General features: G+C 45.9%; 1 protein-coding gene across 1 annotated transcript; it reads left to right on the top strand.

The window, feature by feature from the left end:
* Positions 1-3152: 3152 nt before the first annotated feature.
* hepacam2 (HEPACAM family member 2) lies at positions 3153-11754 on the top strand. Its single transcript, XM_023811773.2, has 9 exons — positions 3153-3347; positions 5338-5676; positions 5842-6126; positions 7211-7510; positions 9593-9718; positions 10121-10142; positions 10252-10295; positions 10850-10923; positions 11033-11754. The coding sequence occupies exons 1-9, from the start codon at positions 3287-3289 to the stop codon at positions 11141-11143; spliced, it is 1362 nt and encodes a 453-aa protein (XP_023667541.1). The 5' UTR covers positions 3153-3286; the 3' UTR covers positions 11144-11754.

Below are 11754 nucleotides of genomic sequence, written 5' to 3'. Positions count from 1 at the left end.
CAGCGTTTACGCCATGATGCTGTCCAGTGTCGGGTTTCATTATGTCCCCCTAGGTGACAACTTGTGACCATCTGTAAGTGGCAATAAATAAGGTGCAATATCATTTCATCAAGATGCATCAAAGGTAGCTACTTGTGTCCTTTAGTATCTCGACTCATTAATGTAAAATACAAACCAATCGCTCTGTAGTCATTGTAGGTTTAACATGTGTGAGTTGGATCGGTTCATACGTCAGATTTGAAACGGACCCCTGATATATTTTTTATGGCTATTATCTGTTTCTTATTAATTAATTTGTGCTCTATTAGTTGTTCTTTGTACTGGATGTGGCTTAATGAGTAAACGTTGCAACACACATGGCCAATAAAACGTCTTTTTAAGAACATTTTTGCAGATATCTTTTTAATACTCTGCAACACAACATCATCAAGTAGAGATTTGTTATTATACAACTATTTTAATTATGATTTTTTTCAGCAAAAGCGGGATCATTTTCCTAAGGAAGAATAGAGTAAACAATTATTTAAAAAATTCCAAGCAATGAGAGGAAGTTGAGGATTATGGGATATTGATTATGGTTTTGGTTATTCTTGTGTGGCACCTGGACATTCCTGTAGCGAGGCGAGGGCAGAAAAACCAGAATGGGACAGGCACCATGTTTCGACATTCTGGGTTTTGTGAAAGGTGAGTGGAGCTTGCCCTGTATCCTGCCTGTTTATGGCCTCCCGACACTATAAATCATTCACAGGATGAATGAAAACAGCTCAACCAATGAGCACACTACGAGGCCCCTGACTCCGCCCCCTGCCAGTCTGGCATAGAAACAGACGCTTCCTCCCGGCGCCCTCTGAGTGCAGCCCTGTGTAGAAGCTCTGCACCAGAGTCGGCCTTCCGCTTCTGCATTTCATGGCCTTTTCTCCAAAAGCCATACCCCCACGACTGCAGGAACGAGTGAACGACTTCCCCTTTCGGCAGGAAGAGCGTGCGATGACTCACACCTTCCATTTGCTCTACGGACGAAGCATTGGCCCAAAACCTGAGATGGGGAGCGCGACTGAACGCGTGCCTCATTTTGGGGAAGATCGTAAGGAATCTATGGAAACTGCCTTTGTTCAGCGGCTGGCAAATGTGGGGCTTTCACCCCCGAAGTGCGTCATGGAGGGCTCTGTCTTTGTCTCGTCGCACAGAAGCGGTGGGCCTCAGCGATATCACGAGGCCGGTGATGCTAGAGACGTGGAAAAGGCTTCAGGGAAAAACACCAAGAGCCAATAGGGACAAGGCCAGAAAGCTCTTATAGGTTTGAAAATGCGTAAACGTTTCAGGAAAAGATGCGTTTAGAGTTCAGTGCTGCCTTTCCTTTAATTATGAACTACAGCATGCAACACATCCCAATGCCTTATTGGTCTGAGAACTTCATGCTATCTGCTCAGATATGGTCTTTGCAGCATTATGCTGTCTGTAGTGTTATGTCACCTGCGCAGTTATGTCATCTGTACAGTAGTTCTGTCGGCAGAGTTATTCTGTCTTTAGTAGTATGTCACCTGCGCAGTTATGCCATCCGCAGAGCTGTTCTGTCTGCAGAGTTGTGCCATCTGCACAGTGCTGTAGACTATAGAAGGAAACACTTGTGTGCACAGTAATGTCTCCTGATCTGGGTGGAGGGAGCACCGAGGGAGAAAGGTCTCCCTTTGCCATGCGGACGTGAGCAAAGATGGTGTTGGCTGCAACAGGGTGAGGAGCCGCTCTGAGAATAGGTGGCTGGGATCCAAAAGTCCCCCCTGCCACCCCCCACCTCGCAGCCAGGGGGAACTGAGAGGTGGAAAACGTAACGCCCGGCACAGGGGGACGGCCCGGATCGCCCCGCCATGCCTGGCACCCATGCACTTCCTGCTGCTGTGCACCCGTGCTGTTTCCAGGCCAAACACACACACACACACACGCGTGGACACTCACACCTAGACTGACACGCTAACACACGCTCAAACACGCCACTGCATAGGCTGCCTCACCTGCACTCGCACACTGACATGGCTGAGAGGGGAAGGGGTTTGCAAAACATACACAGCACAGCTCCTGTGAGGCCGCAAGTACTCCGAAACACCCCCCCCCCACACACACACACCACCACTTCTTGGCACCTGCCCGCGGTTTCCACTCTGGTCTATGTCAGACTGCCGACGTCGGCGCCCCAGAGCCGCCGAGGACGCGTCATGGCAGTGGGGTCACCGAGTCCAAGCCCGGCTGTGGGACAAGGCAGCTGGTGACCTCCGAACAGCCAGGGGGCGCCAGAGTGCCACGATTGGCCACCAGCCTGAGGTAACTACAGGTCAAAAGGCCCATGTTTTTTTCAAGCTCCGTTTCACCGTCAAAATACAAGGCTACAAATAAGCATGTGTTAAAAACAAACAGGCCAAAATGCATCGGAATGTTGCGCGGATAATGCAGCTGTACATCTGTATATGGCCAGCATTTTTCATAAAAATTTGAAAAGGCCTTTTCCCACAGTTTGGTCAGATAAGAACTGTTTGTAATTATCTGATCCCCCCCCCTGCCAAAGTGGATTGTACAGAGCTGAATATCCAACACAATACTGCCACCAAGAGGACAGATCGAAGACGACAGTCACTTCCTTCATATAGGGAGGGAGATGCAGAAAAGGAAAAAGAAATTAACCAGCACCTAGATGAGAAGGCAGTAGGCACAAATTCCCTTAATGTCTTTAATGCAGAATGGGAACTGCAACAGTAATGAGCTTATTCATGATCCTTGTGATAAGAGCGTGATGGTGAGTTACAGTGTGATACAAGGATGACAAAGTAGAACCACAAGATACAAGATCAAAATATGTCTAAAGAAAATGAGGAGACTGGATGACAGGAAAAACTGGAGGGTTTATAAGAAACTGCTACCCCCAATGGGAACTTTTACTAAATGGTTGGGGCTGCTTAAAAACGGCAGCATGGGGGCAACATGAGGGGTTCTGGCCCTGTTATGCTCTAGTGCTACGCCCCACCCCCGCCCCCCCTCACATGAGGAGGCTGAAGTGGAGGTATCCCAAGAAGTGATAAAGGTTTGAGAGGAGAGGGACAGAGGGGGAGCTGGGGAGAAGCTGGTCAGCACGGAAGCCCTGCCAGGTGTAGGTCTCCTTTGGTGTATCACGTGGACGGGGGGGCTGTGGGGGTGGGGCCAGGCACACTCTCATTTCCCTTGCAAATGCTGTCAGCAGTTCCCTGTTGCCCTCACCCTGGCCACAGTCCGGCTGCTCCTCGGAGACTAGGATGCTCAGATGGAGTCCCTCAGCAGAGCTGCTCTGCCATTCTCCCTCGGGGGGCTGCTACTCCTCACAGGTAAGCCGCCCAAACCCTCGTTTGCCGTAGCCACGGAGACCTCCTAAAGGTCTCACCGTGAGCCGTGCTGTGGATGGACGCGGGATCCACAGAAGCCAGAACGAGCCAGAACTCAAAACGAAGCAGGAAATATTGTTCATAAATTGCTAGCAACATCCATAATGCATTACTTTCAATGTGCTGGTATTTTACCCAAGTGTATGTTAGTATCTGTCAATAACAATAGCAAGCGTTTTAAATTTTTAAATATTAACAGCAGCACTTTGCTTTTGCTGAACTGTACTTTCCTGGAGTTTCCAGGGAGACCAGATCACTTTCAAATGGTATCTGAGTATCTGGTATCTGTCTCGCTGCATGTAATTCCCCCCCCTAACGATTCCACTCTTGTTACCATTTTTTGCTTTGTGACTCAAAGGATGTATTTCTGTTATCTGACTTTTAATGACTTTCGAAGATTTTCCGTCCTGAGCATGTGATGTGTATCTTACTCTGCACATTAAAAGCAATGCCTGTAGCCTTATGGGGACCCTTGGATGGCTTCCAGAAAATAACCGGTTGCTCTGTGTAACAAACACTATGAAAAAGAGTGAAAGGTATATTTTTGCAGGCTGCCTGTATTTTTGGTCCAAACAGAACGGGCATGAGGCCGATGCTGGTCGTGGGGGGGGGTCCAATTCGTAAAAGCATGTCAGTCTACCCCCATCCCCTCTATCAGTATACCCAAACACCCCCCAAGTTGTTTGGGAATAACAGTGAGGCCACACGCCAGCCTATTCATGACATTCTTGCACGCGTGTAAACAGTGGGCACGCTTCTCTGAGTGTGTCTACACTCCCATCTCCCCATCCTCATCTCCCCCACCCAAGATGTCGAGGCACGTGTCATGGGGGTGGCTGTATTTATTATTTATGATATAACAACAGGCGCACAGTAATCTATTGTGATGAATAATATTGCCAGTCAGCAGCTCTGGTGAAGCTGCCTGTCTCCAGGGCAACTCTGGTGGGTGTGGGTGTGTGTGCGTGTGTGTGGGGGGGGGGGGGGGGGGGGAGCGGGGGTGTTTATGTGAAGGCAGCCTACCTGCTGCCGAATGATCCACGGTCCACCTGGCAGCACAGACGCCGACTGTCACGATCTCCACCCCGCATGCCCCCCCCCCCCACCCAGTCTGACAGCAGACAATGACACAATGGCTCCTTGCAGTCCTTCTCAAAATCACCACTGAACTCCATGCAGAACAAAGGCTGGGGGTCCTTGCTGCCACCGGAATGAAATTGATGACTCTCCAACGTGTCGAACACCATCTTTCTCACCATTGCGTACATGTCCGCTGGGTGACTGACACACCCATCCCGAGTTTGAAGGAGTTCAAACTCATGATTAAAGGAAAACCCAGGTTAAGCACAGTGCTCAACAGTCAGTTTGCAAAGCGAGTGTTTGCTTTAAGACCTGTTTGGCCTCATTAATTGTTTAAATCCTTCAGGTGCTAGACAAATATTAAAGAATGGCTTCATTCCAAGTTAAAGATTAAGACTTGAGCAAGTGAAAGACAAAACTGTAAACTTTTAAAAAAATTAAATTCAAATAAAACTTTCGATAAGACATTCACACTACAAATGGTAATTGAAGTTCCTCATTTAGATTTTAGATTTTACAGTGGATTTTCCAGGTGGTCACTTCTCAATCTTTCTCACATTCTCAATGAAAAAAATGACTACAAAATTGATGACACATGTGGAGTTAATTAGACAGTACGACTCAATTTGTCATGAAATTTTAAACTTGTTTGTACAACTGAAGATCAGTAAAAGATCACAAAGCAATTAAAAGTAAGGTATTTCCTTTCAATAATGAAAAACATTGCAGTCCTCCATGCTGACCTGCATGTCATTATGGAAACCAATGAAACTCAGCAAAGGCTACCAAGGTCTCCATGTGGTTGCTCCCACTGATTGGATCTCCTTCCTGACCAATCCCATGATCTCTCCAGGAATCCATTCCACATTCATAAGCGTGCCCTCCATCCTGCATGGGGTCAGGGGCAGACCCCTGCTCCTGCCAGTGAAGTACAACTTTACTACTGCAAACGTGGAAATCCAGGGTGATTGGAAGCTCCACGACACCATGCTGGTGGCTTTCAGGAACCGCAATGTCATCTCCCACCTGAGCATGGAGCACCAGCATACCTTCCTGCCCCCAAACGCATCGCTGCTGATCAACGTGTTGGAGGAGAAGGCGGAGGGACCGTACAAGGTGGACATCCGGCTCAAGTTCGCCGACAAGCCTGATATCATCGAGGAGAGCAGAGTGGTCCGAGTCACAGTCAACGGTGAGCAGATGTGAGAAATCCATGAGAAATCCATGGGAGGCCTTATCGCCACCTTGTTCATTTCCTCATGTTTTGACAGTAATCGCTTGACCGGTTAAAGTTAAAAATTGGGACATGAACAGGTAATGAATTAAGCTGTGATCAGACGCGATCTGTGTCCCCCAGTGCCAGTGTCCAAGCCAAACGTCCACATGAGCCCCGGCTCTCCGGTCGTTGAAGACAAGGACAACGTGACGTGGACGTGCTCAGTGGACAATGGCTCCCATGTGCAGTACCGCTGGTTCCGGGACGGCGTTCCTGTCGGTACTGGTGACCGGTACAGCTTCTCAGGGGATAACGGCAAGTTTGCCATCAGTCCCGTTAGGAAAGAGGACATTGGAGACTACGTCTGTCAAGTCAGCAACCACGTTAGTGAGGAGTGGAGCAGACCAGTCCCCCTAAGTGTATTCTGTAAGTAAACCGTCAGCTGCTTGCAGCTCTTAAATATTCCCATACAAGACAGATCCTTTTCCAGACAGATACAAAACACCATTTCACATAAAAATAACTACACCTAGGAAATAATTAATTCATGCTCTCAGTGTCCACAAACTGTTCTATGTGGATAAGCAGAAGTTGTGCTTATTTGAACAGTAGTCCCTTTGTCCGAATGATGACAGATGACAGATGATATCATTTTTAGTCAAACTTGCCTGCAACGCTATGATTAATATCTTGTACCAGAAAGTGGTTTTGTTAGTTAAAGTTGCTTTTTAATTTTTAAATTTAGACAACGTATTACAGGTGGTAACAATAGTAATATAGAATATACAGTATAGTGGAATTATAGTACTTTCTGATCGATCAAGAGAGAACTTTTGTAGGAAGCACTTTTCAAACGTGATCGCCTCTGGGTAGGTTGTGTTTTCATGTATAGAGACAGGCCCCTTCTCTTTCAGAGCGAGATCCTTAGCTGCGATGCAAATACAGTCATGTTGATGAGAAAACGTTTGCCAGGGATTCAGGCGTGTGTGTAGGACTGGGAATAAGTCTTTGGCACCTGCTGTGAGCAATGCCCAACAGGAGCTGAACCAGAACAAGTATATATATTGAATCGTGGCCACTGTGCTTTTCTTTAAATGTATCCTTTGTGTATAAGGTAATGGTAATTGAATAGTAATTAAATGTCGTTCAACTGGTGGAGAATTATAAGGTGCCTTTAAGGTTGATGCGTGCAAATGCACATTTTAAAAGGATCCACAGAGTAATTAATGGTACGCGAAATAAAACACTTTTGTATTTAAAGGTTTTACAGTGCAGAGGAGGATTTTAGTGCCACCCAGAGGTTAACGCTATGCCCAATTCTGATACATATTTTGATCAAAATGTAGCCTACATTGTTTTTTTTCCCCTCAATCAAAACATTTTACCATGGATGTGATTGTTGGGTGGTTGAGGGTGATGATGGTGATGAGGGTGATGATTCTAGTACTACCCTTTGGATAAATTCAAACGTTCTTTCAAATGATCTGTAAATATAAGGTCGTCTTTGCAGATGGGCCATATAACCTGGAGGTGAGTGCCCAGCAGGGCCTGAAGACAGGCGAGGTGTTCACCATCAACCCCGGGGAGCTGGTGTTATTTGACTGCCACGCTGATTCCAACCCACCCAACACCTGTGTGTGGATCTCCAAGAGCCGCAACTCAACTAAGGTGGTGATGAAGGGCCCCCGCTTGGAGGTGATGTCCGAAAGGCTGGCCCAAGCCGAGGAGTATGTATGCCGTGCCTTCAACAACGTCACGCAAAAGCAAGATGAGACCCAATTTACCCTGGTGGTGGCAAGTCTGGGCACTGGTGAGTGTCTCCTTGTTAAACTTCTGGTGTAGTGCCAGTTTTTCTTTGATGTGGTAAATGTAACCTGTCAGATTATCAAACTTGTTATTCTAAAGCACAAAATGTGATACATTCAATCCGTCTTCCGAAATCCATAATTTTGATAATCATACTTCATGAAAAAAAAGACATAAGGCTTTTCTTAAACGCCATGGTAAGTACCTCTTCAGGAGCGTTGCCAGTTCTTGGACGTGGGAAACGTTACTTGTAATGGGAAACAACCTTTCAGATTTTCAGACACATTATTCTAAAGCAGTGTTTCCCAACCCGGTCCTCAGCGACCCTCAGACAGCCCTTGTTTTTATTTCCACCCAGCTCTCTACTGGGAGCAAAAATGTGGACTGTCTAGCAGGGAGTTGGGAGGGAGCAAAAACATAGATTGTCTGTGGATCCCCGAGGACCAAGTTAGGCAACATTGTTCTAAAACACAAAACACAATGCAGTCAATCTTCCGGAATTACCATTTTTTATAAATTAAATGCATTTCATATTTAATAAAAACATGATATTTAATAAAACATGACACACAATGCTGAAACTGATGTCAAATGTAGATTGGCAATGTAATTATTTACAAAAGCTCATGGTAACGAGTGAATCAGGCAAACACGAAATTTATCTAATTCATCGGCCGCATTTGAGCAGAGTCAATATTGTGCTATGGCTACACGTCATTGCCACCTGTACCGAAGTCTTACGGCTGTATTGGAAAGCAAATAGCACACAGCAGGTGCTCAGTGTTTACAGTCTTCAACTGCATTCTGGCTCTACATATAGGGAAAAAAACTGCCATGTTTGCAACAACTCTGCTGCAAAAGGAGCAATGATCATTTTGGTGAGTTGAAATCACTTTTGGTGCAAGAACGTGGGCAAAGGGTTCTTTGAGGCAGATAATGATGAACTGCAGCATGAGTGATAGTACGCTTCAGTGGTGGTCTTAGAAAAGAGCAAGACCTACAGGGAAGTGAAGTCCCTGGAAAGCTCAGCGGAATATGGGGATAGAGAGCTGTCCCTATGATCTTTGCGTGAGCAGGACTTACACCAGGGGCACGGTGCACTAGGGCAGTGTTCCTCAATCCGGTCCTCGGAGACCTCCTGACAGTCCACGGTCTTTACTCTAGACCAGATTGCGAAACACCGGTGTAGGTGGAATGTCTGGCAAGGAGCTGGGAGGGAGCAAAATGTGGGTCGTGGGTCGTCTGAGGGTTCCTGAGGACCGGGTTGAGGAACGCTGCACTAGAGGAACCAGAGAAGTGACAGGGTGTGCTCAGGGATGCACTAGAAAAGACCAAAATAATGCATCCCACAGAGTCCAGGGTTCACTGATGTTACTTCTCTAAATAAACAGAGCAGTGCCAGCCATGGTTACCTGCGACCTTCCTGTCCTGCTCGTCAACTGCTGTGCCACTTACTGGAAGGAATAAAAGACTGATCTGACCGGGCTGCAGATGCCCCGTGTTGGAGTGAAGTCAGACAGCGAGCCTATTTGTTCACCTGTAATTACTGACAGTATAAGACTGACCTGTGCCTTGGCCCAAGCCTCCACCCGAATCTACTTGGTCCTTCCCATTCAGCCTCCTTTCCAAGAGCCGACATCTATGGTGGCATCATTTCCTGTGTCCTTCCTTTAGTTTTTGTTTCTCTTCACCATCCTATTGAACCGAAACCCAATTATAGTCTCCGCTCTATCCATTATTTAAATCTGTTGTGCCCAACCCGTCGTTCGTGGCGTGTTTCCAGGATGATCACGAGATGATTCATGGATAATGCTTCATTTCATTGGTGGCCAACAGGTTGATCACGATTGGCAAAATATCCCAAGCGGGAACACTGTCCTGGTCGGCAAAATGTACCAATGGAATCCCCCTGCCCCACTCCAGTCAGCAACAAAATATACCGTTGCGATTCCATAGCTCGTCAAAGTGTTTTATTCATAAAAAGTAGCTCTCACTGTAAAAAGTCGGACACGCCTGACCCTGATTAAGATATACATATATACTTAATAATACAATGTATAACATTTGTCTGCGATTCCCTTTCTAGGAAAAGCGAAGCATTTGCAGACAGAAAGTTCTGTGCCTCCGCTGGCAGTCATCACCGTTTCGTGCCTGATCATCATCGCCTGCATGCTGCTGGTGCTCTTCAGGAGAAGCTGCCGGCCTCATCGAGGTGGGAAAGTGTCCAATTAGCAGCTCACACCTGGGTGATGTGTCTCATCGGAGTCGAATCCAGCACACAGCAGATGAAACTTTCTGTTGCACTTAGGCCAGTGGACTTGGGATGTCACTGTGACAGGAGACACACATGGGATCTAAGTGGAGATACTGCCATCTGCCCTCTGTCTCACTGTTTCTTTGCAGACCTTAAACCAGTGTTTCCTAATCCGGTGCTCAGGGACCCACACACAGTCCACGTTTTTGCTCCCTCCCAGCTCCCTGCCAGACAGGCCACATTCTTGCTACCTCAAAAACACGGACTGTCTGTGGGTTGGTGAGGACCGGGTTGGGAAATACTGTCTTAAACTTTTTTTTTTTTATAACTCACCTTTTCTTTTTTTCTTCTTCTTTTTAGTTATCATGGACATGTATAGCAGGTATGCAGTGATTCCTTCAGTAGTTCAGAGATCTCTTGAGTAAGGTTCTGATGTCTTTGATGAACAGTCTAATGAAAATCATGAACTAGAATGATTTGGTTCTCCACAGAAACCACAAGCCGCTGACAGACCAGAAGCGGGCACACCTCTCAGGTGAGAGAGCACACTCTGCTTCTCCGAAACATGCTGTTAATATACGTTCATCAGTCTCGCTGCATAGGCATTTCCCTGCACTTAGAGGTGCTGCCAATTAATTACAGCGATCAGAAAATCCATGTCAGGGAGGATACTGAGCTACTTCAGGTTTTACAAACTACTTTAAAACCAATAGGCTCCTGTGCTTGGCTAAATAGTTCAGTTCTTGTGCTTTGACTGGTGTGTTTTCTTGATTGAAAGACTCATCCAGCTCTTTCACATTAACATTAGTGAAACATGCATGATTATAGGAGACTGACCAATCAGCACACAGCAAGAACTCAGTGCTTAAGTGAAATCCAGGTCCTCATAATTGAAATGGTAGTTTACAAACCCTGTCCCAGCTCAAAGTCCCCTCCCTGACATGGATTATCTGGTCACCCTACACTTAATCTATTTAATTCTGATTATTCAAAACCAAACGTTTACTTTTCTCTTCATTACTTTGAGGTCACGCATGTGCATGTTGCGCTTTATTTTGTTATTTGTTTATTTTTTCACTACCCCGGAAGGTCATGAGGATGCAACCGAAGATTTTGGCATTTATGAGTTTGTCACAATTCCGGGTAGATCAGATTCCACACAGGTATGTTCCCTGATGCACTATCGTGAATTGTCCTGCATGATATTCAGAGAGCATGGGACGCAGCCTATGGTGACTAAAATTCCCTGTATCTTTGGGTTTGCTTGTCCAGGCATCCAGCAAGTCTCTCTCGGGCCTAAATTCTGTCCAGGATTTGCATTCCACCATCTATGATGTCATCAGACATATTCCTGAAACGCCAACGCAGGGTCTGCTGAAGTAGACATTGGGAGTGCTTGTCCTACGATCACGTTAGGAGTCTTTTTCCTGAACTTGAGAACTTTGGGTGCCAATGCCCCTTTCTAGCTCTGACTGTTCTCAATGAGTTTCATGTGCTTTCCAGGAGAAAGTACGGACTCTCTCCTGCACTGGTCCTATTTTCCACAGCTGGGCATTGCCCAATGTAGCATCTCATTATTGCCAATCCCATTATGTAATATGTAATATTATTTTAGTGTCAGTAACCACATACTGCAAAAGGGACTCCTGGTAAGTTTATTTATTTAAATGCTTTGCTAATATTGTGTAAAGCTTGTTCTGTATGGTATGTTTTGTGTGACAAGATACCAGACTGGGAGTGTGTTAACGCTGAGTAATGTCAGTGTATTCCTCTGTCCTCTTTTACTGTTCCCTTCATTTTTTTCCATGCCAACTGCAAGAGGGTACATAAGATCTTGAGTGTTTATCTCATCCTAAAAATAGTAATGACATTTTCTCTGGACATGATTTTGAAGCTGGTTTTCAAAGTTTTATGAATGATTGAACAATTTATGGGCTATCTAAGATGTGTACATTTTGTATCTTAATAAAGATTTATTCACAGTTTATTATGAA

This window comes from Paramormyrops kingsleyae, chromosome 23, assembly GCF_048594095.1.
Source record: "Paramormyrops kingsleyae isolate MSU_618 chromosome 23, PKINGS_0.4, whole genome shotgun sequence".
Taxonomy (NCBI): domain Eukaryota; kingdom Metazoa; phylum Chordata; class Actinopteri; order Osteoglossiformes; family Mormyridae; genus Paramormyrops; species Paramormyrops kingsleyae.
The sequence above is the reverse complement of the archived record's forward strand: the minus strand, read 5'-3'. Positions and strand labels throughout refer to the sequence as shown.

Bases quoted from the DNA above. Each gene is read 5' to 3' on its own strand.
- hepacam2 (XM_023811773.2), top strand. From the start codon at position 3,287: ATGGAGTCCCTCAGCAGAGCTGCTCTGCCATTCTCCCTCGGGGGGCTG. The intron at 3,348-5,337 runs GTAAGCCGCCCA...TGATCTCTCCAG, and splicing joins GGGGCTGCTACTCCTCACAG to GAATCCATTCCACATTCATA. The intron at 9,719-10,120 runs GTGGGAAAGTGT...TCTTCTTTTTAG, and splicing joins AAGCTGCCGGCCTCATCGAG to TTATCATGGACATGTATAGC.